At 49.1% G+C, this 13,395-nt stretch overlaps 1 protein-coding gene across 10 annotated transcripts in view; it reads left to right on the plus strand.

Annotated features, from left to right (window-relative positions):
* Positions 1–13,395, plus strand: part of LOC106590524 (TRAF2 and NCK-interacting protein kinase-like) — a 67,274-nt gene that overhangs the window by 28,038 nt on the left and 25,841 nt on the right. For 4 of the 10 annotated variants that reach the window (XR_006762740.1, XM_045711032.1, XM_045711036.1 and 1 more), the window contains exons 11-19: positions 2,956–3,022; positions 3,153–3,351; positions 4,332–4,460; positions 5,587–5,673; positions 8,220–8,411; positions 10,427–10,591; positions 10,914–11,159; positions 11,380–11,489; positions 11,647–11,750. Coding sequence is in view for 9 of the 10 variants with exons in the window: in XM_045711032.1 (XP_045566988.1) it covers positions 2,956–3,022; positions 3,153–3,351; positions 4,332–4,460; positions 5,587–5,673; positions 8,220–8,411; positions 10,427–10,591; positions 10,914–11,159; positions 11,380–11,489; positions 11,647–11,750 (1,299 nt within the window). In the remaining variant the exon portion in view is untranslated. The remainder of the gene's footprint in view (positions 1–2,955; positions 3,023–3,152; positions 3,352–4,331; positions 4,461–5,586; positions 5,674–8,219; positions 8,412–10,426; positions 10,592–10,913; positions 11,160–11,379; positions 11,490–11,646; positions 11,751–13,395) is intronic. The other 6 variants (XM_045711034.1, XM_045711037.1, XM_045711035.1 and 3 more) reach the window with 4 other exon arrangements.

The following is a 13,395-nucleotide window of genomic DNA, read 5'->3' on the forward strand; positions in this document are numbered from 1 at the left end:
CTGGTTGATGTGTGTGTGTGTGTGTAACTGGTTGATGCGTGTGTGTGTGTGTGTGTGTGTAACTGGTGTGTGTAACTGGTTGATGTGTGTGTGTGTGTGTAACTGGTTGATGCGTGTGTGTGTGTGTGTGTAACTGGTTGATGCGTGTGTGTGTGTGTGTGTGTGTAACTGGTTGATGCGTGTGTGTGTGTGTGTGTGTGTGTGTGTAACTGGTGTGTGTAACTGGTTGATGTGTGTGTGTGTGTGTAACTGGTTGATGCGTGTGTGTGTGTGTGTGTGTGTAACTGGTGTGTGTAACTGGTTGATGTGTGTGTGTGTGTGTGTAACTGGTTGATGCGTGTGTGTGTGTGTGTGTGTGTGTGTGTGTGTGTGTAACTGGTGTGTGTAACTGGTTGATGTGTGTGTGTGTGTGTAACTGGTTGATGCGTGTGTGTGTGTGTGTGTGTGTGTAACTGGTGTGTGTAACTGGTTGATGTGTGTGTGTGTGTGTAACTGGTTGATGCGTGTGTGTGTGTGTGTAACTGGTGTGTGTAACTGGTTGATGTGTGTGTGTGTGTGTAACTGGTTGATGCGTGTGTGTGTGTGTGTGTGTGTAACTGGTGTGTGTAACTGGTTGATGTGTGTGTGTGTGTGTAACTGGTTGATGCGTGTGTGTGTGTGTGTGTGTGTAACTGGTGTGTGTAACTGGTTGATGTGTGTGTGTGTGTGTAACTGGTTGATGCGTGTGTGTGTGTGTGTGTGTGTAACTGGTGTGTGTAACTGGTTGATGTGTGTGTGTGTGTGTGTGTGTGTGTGTAACTGGTGTGTGTAACTGGTTGATGTGTGTGTGTGTGTGTAACTGGTTGATGCGTGTGTGTGTGTGTGTGTGTGTAACTGGTGTGTGTAACTGGTTGATGTGTGTGTGGCCTTCCCTGTGGCTCAGTTGGTAGAGCATGGTGTTTTCAACGCCAGCATGGTGTGTGCAATGCCAGGGTTGTGGGTTTGATTCCCATGGGGGGCCAGTACAAAAAATATATAAAAAAAGAATGCATGAAATGAAAAGTATGAAATGTATGCATTCACTACTGTAAGTCGCTCTGGATAAGAGCGTCTGCTAAATGACTAAAATGTAAATGTAAAATGTAACTGGTTGGTGTGTGTGTGTGTGTGTGTGTGTGTGTGTGTGTGTGTGTGTGTGTGTGTGTGTGTGTGTGTGTGTGTGTGTGTGTAACTGGTTGATGTGTGTGTGTACAGTGCATTCGTAAAGTATTCAGACCCCTTGACTTTTTCCACATTTTGTTACATTACAGCCTTATTCTAAAATTGATTAAATAGATTTTTTCCCTCATCAGTCTACACAGAATACCCCATAATGACGAAGCAAAAACATTTTTTTTTGCAAATGTATTAGTAATAAAAAAATAGCACCTTTACATAAGTATTCAGACCTTTCACTCAGTACTTTGTTGAAGCACTTTTGGCAGCAATTACAGCCTTGAGTTTTCTTGGGTATGATGCTACAAGCTTGGCACACCTGTATTTGGGGAGTTTCTCCCATTCTTCTCTGCAGATCCTCTCAAGCTCTGTCAGGTTGGATAGGGAGCGTCGCTGCACAGCTATTTTCAGGTCTCTCCAGAGATGTTAGATTGGATTCAAATCTGGGCTGGGACACACGAGGACATTCAGAGATTTATCCCGAAGCCACTCCTGCGTTGTCTTGGCTGTGTGCTTATGGTCATTGTCCTGTTGGAAGGTGAACCTTCGCCCCAGTCTGAGGTCCTGAGTGCTCTGGAGCAGGTTTTCATCAAGGATCTCTCTATGCTTTGCTCCATTCATCTTTCCCTTGATCCTGACTAGTCTCCCAGTCCCTGAAAAACATCCCCACAGCATGATGCTGCCACCACGTGCTTCATCGTTTGGGATGGTGCCAGGTTTCCTCCAGACGTGACGCTTGGCATTCAGGCCAAAGAGTTCAGTCTTGGTTTCATCAGACCAGAGCATCTTGTTTCGCATGGTCTGAGAGTCCTTTAGGTGCCTTTTGGCAAACTCCAAGCGGGCTGTCATGTGCCTTTTACTGAGGAGTGGCTTCTGTCTGGTCACTCTACCATAAAGGCCTGATTGGTGGAGTGCTGCAGAGATGGTTGTCCTTCTGGAAGGTTCTCCCATCTCCACAGAGGACCTCTGGAGCTCTGTCAGAGTGACCATAGGGTTCTTGGTCACCTCCCTGATCAAGGCCCTTCTCCCCTGATTGCTCAGTTTGGCCGGTCGGCCAGCTCTAGGAAGAGTATTGGTGGTTCCAAACTTCTTACGTTTAATAATGATGGAGGCCACTGTGTTCTTGGGGACCTGTAATGCTGCAGACACAATCCTGTCTCAGACCTCTACGGACAATTCCTTCGACCTCATGGCTTGGTTTTTGCTCTGACATGCACTGTCAACTGTGGGATATTGTATAGACAGGTGTGTGCCTTTCCAAATCATGTCCAATCAACTGAATTTACCACAGGTGGACTCCAATCAAGTTGTAGAAACATCTCAACGATGATCAAGGGAAACAGGATGCACCTGAGCTCAATTTTAGAGTCTAATAGTAAAGAGTCTGAATGCTTTATGTAAATAAGGTATTTCTGTTTTTCAATTTTGTTTTTGCAAAATGTTCTAAAACCCTGTTTTCGCTTTGTCATTGTTGGCTATTGTGTGTAGATTGATGAGGGGGGAAATAACTTCATCCATTTTAGAACTGTGGAAAAAGAGAAGGGGTCTAAATAGTTTACAAATGCACTGTGATTGGTTGTGTGTTTGTGTTTAACTGGTTGATGAGTGTGTGTGTGTGTGTGTGTGTGTGTGTGTGTGTGTGTGTGTGTGTGTGTGTGTGTGTGTGTGTGTGTGTGTGTGTGTGTGTGTGTGTGTAACTGGTTAGTGTGTGTGTGTAACTGGTTGATGTGTGTGTAACTGGTTGATGTGTGTGTGCTGCAGATGAAACAGAGTATGAGTACAGTGGCAGTGAGGAAGAGGAGGAGGAACGGGACATGGGGGAGCCAAGGTAGGGTGTGTGTGCTTGTGCGTTCATACTCTAGTGTTTGCGTGTGTATTTGCCTCCAAATGTGTAGGAGAGAGATTTCCACTTATAAACTCTCCCTCTCCCATCTCTCCTCTGATTGGTCCTTGTCCAGCTCCATCATCAACGTTCCTGGAGAGTCGACGTTAAGGCGGGACTTCCTGCGGCTGCAGCTGGCCAATAAGGAGCGTTCTGAGGCTCTGCGGAGGCAGCAGTTGGAGCAACAGCAGAACGAGGAACACAAACGTCTCCTGTTGGCAGAACGACAGAAACGCATAGAGGAGCAGAAAGAACAGAGGAGGAGACTGGAGGAGGTAGACTGCATGCTTTTCACTCCATCATGCCCACCTGAACACAACTTTTCTGCTTCAGATGGTTTCTGTTCACATTGCATTTTCCAGCACTGTTCGGCTCAATTACATATCTGGTGACAGCTATGACGCTCTCTCTCCCTCTCTCCCTCTCTCTCTCTCTCCCTCTCCCTCTCTCTCTCTCCCTCTCCCTCTCTCGCTATCTCTCCCTCTCCCTCGCCCTCCCTCTCTCCCTCTCTCTCTCTCTCCCTCTCCCTCTCTCTCTCTCTCTCTCGCTCTTTCTCTCTCTCTCCCTCTCTCTCGCTCTCTCTCTCCCTCTCTCGCTCTTTCTCTCTCTCTCTCTCTCTCTCTCTCTCTCTCTCTCTCCCTCGCCCTCTCTCCCTCTCCCTCTCTCGCTATCTCTCCCTCTCCCTCGCCCTCCCTCTCTCCCTCTCTCTCTCTCTCCCTCTCCCTCTCTCCCTCTCCCTCTCCCTCTCTCTCTCGCTCTCTCTCCCTCTCTCCCCTCTCTCTCTCTCCCTCTCCCTCTCTCTCTCGCTCTCTCTCTCGCTCTTTCTCTCTCTCTCTCTCTCTCTCTCTCTCTCTCTCTCTCTCTCTCTCTCTCTCCCTCTCTCTCTCTCTCTCTCTCTCTCTCTCTCTCTCTCTCTCTCTCCCTCTCTCTCTCTCTCTCTCCCTCTCTCTCTTGCTCTTTCTCTCTCTCTCTCCCTCTCTCTCGCTCTCTCTCTCTCGCTCTCTCTCTCCCTCTCTCGCTCTTTCTCTCTCTCTCTCTCGCTCTTTCTCTCTCGCTCTCTCTCTCTCGCTCTCTCTCTCTCTCCCTCTCTCTCTCTCGCTCTTTCTCTCTCCCTCTCTCTCTCTCGCTCTTTCTCTCTCGCTCTTTCTCTCTCGCTCTCTCCCTCTCTCTCTCCCTCTCTCGCTCTTTCGCTCTCTCTCCCTCTCTCCCTCTCTCCCTCTCTCTCTCTCTCTCTCTCTGTCTCTTTGTCCAACAGCAACAGCGTAGGGAGCGTGAGATGAGGAAGCAACAGGAGAGAGAACAGAGGAGACGCTATGAAGAGATGGAACAATTACGGAGAGATGAGGAGAGGAGGCACGCAGAGAGAGAACAGGTACACACACAGGTAACTCTCAGGTGCGCACACACCCACACACTTGTCTCTCTCACTCTTTTACACACACACACTCATTGCCCAGGAATCACCCCAGTCTGCCACAGCTCTGTTGCAGACCAGACATAGACTGACATTTAGGTTTTATGTCCCAGGGCAGGTATAATTAGGGTCTGGGGCTAGGGCCTGGATGACTCTGCTTCATTAATGCTTTTCTTTCACTCTGATGTTTAACACTCTCTCTCTAGTAAAACTTGTTTTTCTCTCTTACACACTTGATTCAATATTAAGTACCTTGGGGTGGTTCTACATCAAGTCTCTTTTCTTGGTAATGCCTTTTTCTTTTTCTTCGACTGAATCTGTTTATCACTGCGCTCTCTCTTTCCTCCCTTATCCCTTCCTCTCTCCACCTCCTATCATGTCACTCCATCTCGCTTCTATTTTGGTTTTAATCCTTACTTTGGTTTCTTTCTCAAAAAATATTTTCCTTAATCTGTCCTTGTACTCTCTCTCTCTCACTCCCTCACCCCCTTTCTCCTCCTCCTTATCACCCCCTTTCTTCTCCTCCTTATCACTCCCTTTCTCCTCCTCCTTATCACCCCCTTTCTTCTCCTCCTCACGCCCTTTCTTCTCCTCCTCCTCACGCCCTTTCTTCTCCTCCTCACCCCCTTTCTCCTCCTCCTTATCACCCCATTTCTCCTCCTCCTCACCCCCTTTCTCCTCCTCCTCACCCCCTTTCTCCTCCTCCTTATCACCCCCCTTTCTCCTCCTCCTCACCCCCTTTCTCCTCCTCCTCACCCCCTTTCTCCTCCTCCTCACCCCCTTTCTCCTCCTCCTCATCACCCCCTTTCTCCTCCTCCTCACCCCCTTTCTCCTCCTCCTCACCCCCTTTCTCCTCCTCCTCACCCCCTTTCTCCTCCTCCTTATCACCCCCTTTCTCCTCCTCCTCACCCCCTTTCTTCTCCTCCTCACCACCTTTCTCCTCCTCCTCATCACCCCCTTTCATCTCAACTCCTTTCACCCCCTTTCTCCTCCTCGTCACCTCCTTTCTGTCTCCGTTGACTGCTCTGATCACTCACCTGGCTGCTCTGGGCTCTGATTGGCTGATCTCCTGGCTGTCTGGCCTGTGATTGGGTAGGAGTATATCCGTAGGCAGCTGGAGGAGGAGCAAAGACAGCTGGAGATTCTACAGCAACAACTACTCCAGGAGCAGGCTCTACTGATGGTAACCTCTCACCCCTGAGTCCTCAGCCTATCACCTATCCACAAATACCCCTCATCTCTCTTGTTGCACAAACATATACACTATATATACAAAAATATCTGGACACCCCTTCAAATGAGTAGATTCGGCTATTTCAGCCACACCCATTGCTGACAGGTGTATATACAGTTGAAGTCGGAAGTTTACATACACCTTAGCCAAATACATTTAAACTCAGTTTTTCACAATTCCTGACATTTTATCCTATTCAAAATTCCCTGTATTAGGTCAGTTAAGATCACCACTTTATTTTAAGAATGTAAAATGTCAGAATAATAGTAGAGAGAATTATTTATTTCAGCTTTTATTTCTTTCATCACATTCCCAGTGGGTCAGAAGTTTACATACTCAATTAGTATTTGGTAGCATTGCCTTTGAATTGTTTAACTTGGGTCAAACGTTTTGGGTAGCCTTCCACAAGCTTCCTACAATAAGTTGGGTGAATTTTGGCCCATTCCTCCTGACAGAGCTGGTGTAACTGAGTCAGGTTTGTAGGCCTCCTTGCTCACACACACGCTTTTCAGTTCTGTCCACACATGTTCTATAGGATTGAGGTCAGGGCTTTGTGATGGCCAATCCTTAAGCCATTTTGCCACAACTTTGGAAGTATGCTTGTGGTCATTGTCCATTTGGAAGACCCATTTGCAACCAAGCTTTAACTTCCTGACTGATGTCTTGAGATGTTGCTTCACTATATCCACATAACTTTCCACCCTCATGATGCCATCTATTTTGTGAAGTGCACCAGTCCCTCCTGCAGCAAAGCACCCCCACAACATGATGCTGCCACCCCTGTGCTTCATGGTTGGGATGGTGTTCTTCGGGCTTGCAAGCGTCCCCCGTTTTCCTCCAAACATAACGATGGTCATTATGGCCAAACAGTTCTATTTTTGTTTCATCAGACCAGAGGACATTTCTCCAAAAAGTACGATCTTTGTCCCCATGTGCAGTTGCAAACCGTAGTCTGGCTTTTTTATGGAGGTTTTGGAGCAGTGGCTTCTTCCTTGCTGAGCGGCCTTTCAAGTTATGTCGATATAGGACTCGTTTTACTGTGGATATAGATACTTTTGTACCTGTTTCCTCCAGCATCTTCACAAGGTCCTTTGCTGTTGTTCTGGGATTGATTTGCACTTTTCGCACCAAAGTACGTTCATCTCTAGGAGACAGAACGTGCCTCCTTCCTGAGCGGTGTGACGGCTGCGTGGTTCCATGGGGTTTATACTTGCGTACTATTGTTTGTACAGATGAACGTGGTACCTTCAAGTGTTTGGAAATTTCTCCAAGGATGAACCAGACTTGTGGAGGTCTCCAATTTTTTCTGAGGTTTTGGCTGATTTCTTTAGATTTTCCCATGATGTCAAGCAAAGAGGCACTGAGTTCGAAGGTAGGCCTTGAAATACATCCAGAGGTACACCTCCAATTGACTCAAATGATGTCAATTAGCCTATCAGAAGCTTCTAAAGCCATGACATCATTTTCTTGAATTTTCCAAGCTGTTTAAAGGCACAGTCAACTTAGTGTATGCAAACTTCTGACCCACTGGAATTGTGATACAGTGAATTATAAGTGAAATAATCTGTCTGTAAACAATTGTTGGAAAAATTACTTGTCATGCACAAAGTAGATGTCCTAACCGACTTGCCAAAACTATAGTTTGTTAACAATACATTTGTGGAGTGGTTGAAAAACGAGTTTTAATGACTCCAACCTAAGTGTATGTAAACTTCCGACTTCGACTGTAATTGAGCACACAGCCATGCAATCTCCATAGACAAACATTGGCAGTAGAATGGTCTTACTGAAGAGCTCAGTGACTTTCATCGTAGCACCGTCATAGGAATCCACCTTTCCAACAAGTCAGTTTGTTACATTTCTGACCTGGTAGAGCTGCCCCGGTCAACTGTAAGTGCTGGTATTGTGAAGATCACCATGCATAGTACCAACTGTAAAGTTTGGTGGAGGAGGAATAATGGTCTGGCGCTAGGCCCCTTAGTTCCAGTGAAGATACATTTTAACGCTAGAGCATACAAAGACATTCTGGATGATTCTGTGCTTCCAACTTTGTGGTAACAGTTTGGGGAAGGCACTTTCCTGTTTCAGCATGACAATGCCCCTGTGCACAAAGCGAGGTCCACACAGAAATGGTTTGTAGAAGAACTTGACTGGCCTGCGCAGAGCCCTGACTTGAACGCCATCCTACATCTTTGGGATGAATTGGAACGCTGACTGCAAGCTAGACCTACTCACCCAACATCCATGCCCGACCTCACTAATGCTCTGGCGGCTGAATGGAAGCAAGTTCCCGCAGCAATGTTCCAACATCCAGTGGAAAGCCTTCCCAGAAGAGTGGGGGATGTTATAGCAGCGAAGGGGGGGGACCAACTCCATATTAATGCCCATGATTTTGGAATGAGATGTTCGACACGCAGGTGTCCATACTTTTGGCCATGGAGTGTACTTTGTGTTTGTGCATTTGTTTCCTGTGTAAACTGTGTGTGTATCTACAGGAGTACAAGCGTAAGCAGATGGAGGAGCAGCATCAGGCTGAGCGTCTCCAGAGACAGCTGCAGCAGGAGAGAGCCTACCTGGTGTCCTTACATCAGCAGCAGCAGCAGGAGCCACGGCCACAAGACAACAAACAGCTGTACCACTACAAAGACACAGCCCCCAATAACGACAAACCTGCCTGGGCCAAGGAGGTACTGTTCGCACGCACGCACACACACATCACACACACAGCGCTTATAGATGTGTTCAGTATATGTGGTTACACACCAACAGTATATTATGTTTCCTACAATGATCCCTCTCCTCTCAGGGTTGAAGTTTTCTGAAGAGTGGGAGCCCTGTATCATTGCTATGTCTGGACTATAAGATATCAAAATGTCTCTCTCTTTTTCCAAAACACAGTGTCTCCATCATGGACAGACCCTCTGTTTCTGTGTTAGTTTTTTTCAGGTTCTTCCGCAGTAATATGTGTGTGTGTGTGTGTGTGTGTGTGTGTGTGTGTGTGTGTGTGTGTGTGTGTGTGTGTGTGTGTGTGTGTGTGTGTGTGTGTGTGTGTGTGTGTGTCCACATAGCTATATGTGTTTGATATGTTCAGTGACAGTGTGATGTTCTGTCTCTAGGTAATGCATCAAACCCAGAGTAGCTCACCTCGTAATCCTCCCATTAAGCACCAGTCCTTTAACCAGCCTCGAGATGCCAGCCTAGCACTCCTCCTGTTCCCTGGTTATACCCCTGCTCCCATCCCCCCTCCTACCCTGCCCAATCAAGTCCCTCCAGGGAGAGGCTTCTCCAATCTGAAGGCAATAATGTGACCGTTCCGTGTATACGTGTGTCCTTTGCCCCTGATCCCGCCCCTGACTCCTCTCATCCAATCATGCGTCGCCCTGAGGCCAGAAGGAAGAGCCCTGAGGGAGAAGTTCAGGAGTTGAGGGGGAGGTGTCCAGGTCGACGGATCAGTGAGGGAGACACCCACTTCCGGTGTTTCTGAGACACTTCCTCCCTCTCTCTCTCTTCAGAGGTGGACTAACCCTAACCTTTAACCCTTGGCTGGTGTGTCTGTGGAGCTCTCTTTCTCTCTCCCATCCCTCCTTTCTTCTGAACGAGACTCTCCTTTCCTTATTAACAATTTTCTCTTCCCTTACACCAGGGGACGGACTCCTGAAAGAACCCTTGCTGGAATGTTCTATGTTCTAGAGTAGTTGCTAGAGAGTTCTAGAATGGTGGCTGGATGTTTCTAGAATGGTGGCTGTATAGTTCTAGAATGGTGGCTGGATAGTTCTAGAATGGTGGCTGGATAGTTCTAGAATGGTGGCTGGATGGTTCTATGTTACTGGTGTTTTTTTAGAATGGTGGCTGGATAGTTCTAGAATGGTGGCTGGATAGTTCTAGAATGGTGGCTGGATAGTTCTAGAATGGTGGCTGGATAGTTCTAGAATGGTGGCTGGATAGTTTAAGAATGGTGGCTGGATGGTTCTATATTTACTGATGTTTTTTTAGAATGGTGGCTGAATGGTTCTAGAATGGTGGCTAGATAGTTCTAGAATAGTGGCTGGATAGTTCTAGAATGGTGGCTAGATGGTTCTATGTTACTGGTGGTTTTTTTATAATGGTGGCTGGATGGTTCTAGAATGGTGGCTAGATAGTTCTAGAATGGTGGCTGGATGGTTCTATGTTACAGGTGTTTTTTTAGAATGGTGGCTGGATAGTTCGAGAACAGCTTTCTTTTCTCTCTACATTCTAGAATGGTGCCTTGTGTTTTTTAGAATGGTTATACATCTCTCTCTTCCTCTAGAAGTCGGACTCTGTCAGTCAAACTGTTTTAGTCTGCTTTATACATAGGTTCCATGTTCTTAGGGACACACTCCAGCTCCTGATTTAGCCTATATCCAAGCCACACACACACAGACACACACACTGATCCGGCTTGGCCCCCCAGTGGCCACTGTGAGCTGATGTAGGCCAGCCACAGCTATATCTGTCTGGGTGTATCTGCTTCCCTCTGGACATCGCCCCCCTCCCCCACACACACACACGCAAAAAATGGCAGACTGTAGCCAGGTCTGTCTCTGTGGTCTCTCCTGAACATGGCTTCTCCTCCATGGTAATAAGGGAAACTGGAGGTTTGACACACGGTCACACATACATGCATTGATAATCTGTCACTGACTGCCAGTATAAATGAGTGTGCTCTGTGTCTGTGTGTCAGGTGGAGGAGCGTTCCAAGCTGAACAGACAGAGTTCTCCAGGTCTGCATCATAAAGTGTCCAACCGTATTTCCGACCCGTCACTGCCTCCCCGCTCTGAGTCCTTCAGCAGCGGGGGCATTCAGCAGGCCCGAACACCACCCATGCACCGCTCTACAGAACCACAGGTGTGTGTGTGTGTGTGTGTGTGTGTGTGTGTGTGTGTGTGTGTGTGTGTGTGTGTGTGTGTGTGTGTGTGTGTGTGTGTGTGTGTGTGTGTGTGTGTGTGTGTGTGTGTGTGTGTGTGTGTGTGTGAGAGAGAGAGATTGGGAAAGTGGATGTGCACGTTTACCCTTTTTGACGTTTGTTTTTCACTCTGAGTAACTCTCCCTTCCACCCCATCCCGTTCCCCCACCTTCCATTCCTCCTCTCCTTTCCTCACCTTCCTCTCTTCCTCCTCTACACCTGCTCCTCTACCTGCCTGGTCCTGATCTGGTCTGGTATTGTCAGATGGCCCACCTGGTACAGGTGAAGTCACATGGTCTGTCTGGGTCCCAGACTGTCCTTGACCCTGCAGGGGTCACAGGCTTGTTGCCCTCCCCGACCCCCTCCCCCGGCCGCCCCCCCATGCCCCGCCAGAACTCTGACCCCACCTCAGACACCCCTTCTCCTATTCCTCTCCCCCGCCTCGCTCCCCCACTCGACAAATTGGACCACAGCTCCTGGCTACGAACGGACCTAGACCTACCTCCCAAGGTCTGCATGACAATGTCTGTGTTTCTGTCTGGAATGCAATGTGTCTGAACTTTTGGTGCCCCTTATGATTTTTAATCTCAAATCTCTACGTACATATTTTGGCAAATTTAGTTTGAGATTGAGAATACAGTATATGATCCCACATTTACACCTGTTCTAACAGGTTTTTAATGTGTGCGTGTGTGTGTGTGTGTGTGTGTATGTGTGTGTGTGTGTGTAGGTGCCCCAGAGAACCACGTCTATCTCTCCAGCCCTGGTCAGGAAGCACTCTCCTGGGAGTGGACCTGGGGGCCTTGCTCCTAGAGCTGGATCACACCTGATACGGGCCAGGTACACACACACACACACACACACACACACACACACACACACACACACACACACACACACACACACACACACACACACACACACACACACACACACACACACACACACACACACTCCATGCTCCTTTGTGATGTTGTGTTTGTGTGTGTTGCCAAAGTAACCCAGACCTGCGGAGGACTGATGTCCCCATGGAAACACCCCTGAAGAGGACAAGCAGCAGCAGCTCGTCCAGCTCCTCCCAGGGGGGAAGCAACGAGAGAGGTACCACCACACGCAGGGGGTTTCTCAATATGCATACCACCGTGCTCCACACGCTCATGCTCCGAGTGCATTCTCCAAGAACGTTCCCTTGAGTACTCTGGAGAACGCATTAAACATTCCACCCCCACTGTATTACCTCACGCTGCACCTCCCCCCACTGTATTACCTCACGCTGCACCTCCCCCCACTGTATTACCTCACGCTGCACCTCCCCCCACTGTATTACCTCACGCTGTACCTCCCCCCACTGTATTACCTCACGCTGCACCTCCCCCACTGTATTACCTCATGCTGCACCTCCCCCACTGTATTACCTCACGCTGCACCTCCCCCACTGTATTACCTCACGCTGTACCTCCCCCCACTGTATTACCTCACGCTGCACCTTCCCCCACTGTATTACCTCAAGCTGCACCTCCCCCACTGTATTACCTCACGCTGCACCTCCCCCACTGTATTACCTCACGCTGCACCTCCCCCCACTGTATTACCTCACGCTGCACCTCCCCCACTGTATTACCTCACGCTGCACCTCCCCCACTGTATTACCTCACGCTGCACCTCCCCCACTGTATTACCTCACGCTGCACCTCCCCCCACTGTATTACCTCACGCTGTACCTCCCCCCACTGTATTACCTCACGCTGCACCTCCCCCCACTGTATTACCTCAAGCTGCACCTCCCCCACTGTATTACCTCACGCTGCACCTCCCCCACTGTATTACCTCACGCTGCACCTCCCCCACTGTATTACCTCACGCTGCACCTCCCCCACTGTATTACCTCACGCTGCACCTCCCCCACTGTATTACCTCACGCTGCACCTCCCCCACTGTATTACCTCACGCTGCACCTCCCCCACTGTATTACCTCACGCTGCACCTCCCCCACTGTATTACCTCACGCTGCACCTCCCCCACTGTATTACCTCACGCTGTACCTCCCCCCACTGTATTACCTCACGCTGCACCTCCCCCACTGTATTACCTCACGCTGCACCTCCCCCACTGTATTACCTCACGCTGCACCTCCCCCACTGTATTACCTCACGCTGCACCTCCCCCACTGTATTACCTCACGCTGCACCTCCCCCCACTGTATTACCTCACGCTGTACCTCCCCCACTGTATTACCTCACGCTGCACCTCCCCCACTGTATTACCTCACGCTGCACCTCCCCCAATGTATTACCTCACGCTGCACCTCCCCCACTGTATTACCTCACGCTGCACCTCCCCCACTGTATTACCTCACGCTGCACCTCCCCGACTGTATTACCTCACGCTGCACCTCCCCCCACTGTATTACCTCACGCTGCACCTCCCGCCACTGTATTACCTCACGCTGTACCTCCCCCACTGTATTACCTCACGCTGTACCTCCCCCACTGTATTACCTCACGCTGCACCTCCCCCCACTGTATTACCTCATGCTGCACCTCCCCCAATGTATTACCTCACGCTGCACCTCCCCCACTGTATTACCTCACGCTGCACCTCCCTCCACTGTATTACCTCACGCTGCACCTCCCCCACTGTATTACCACACGCTGCACCTCCCCTACTGTATTACCTCATGCTGCACCTCCCCCACTGTATTACCTCACGCTGCACCTCCCCCCACTGTATTACCTCACGCTGCACC

This window comes from Salmo salar, chromosome ssa29 (assembly GCF_905237065.1).
Source record: "Salmo salar chromosome ssa29, Ssal_v3.1, whole genome shotgun sequence".
Taxonomy (NCBI): domain Eukaryota; kingdom Metazoa; phylum Chordata; class Actinopteri; order Salmoniformes; family Salmonidae; genus Salmo; species Salmo salar.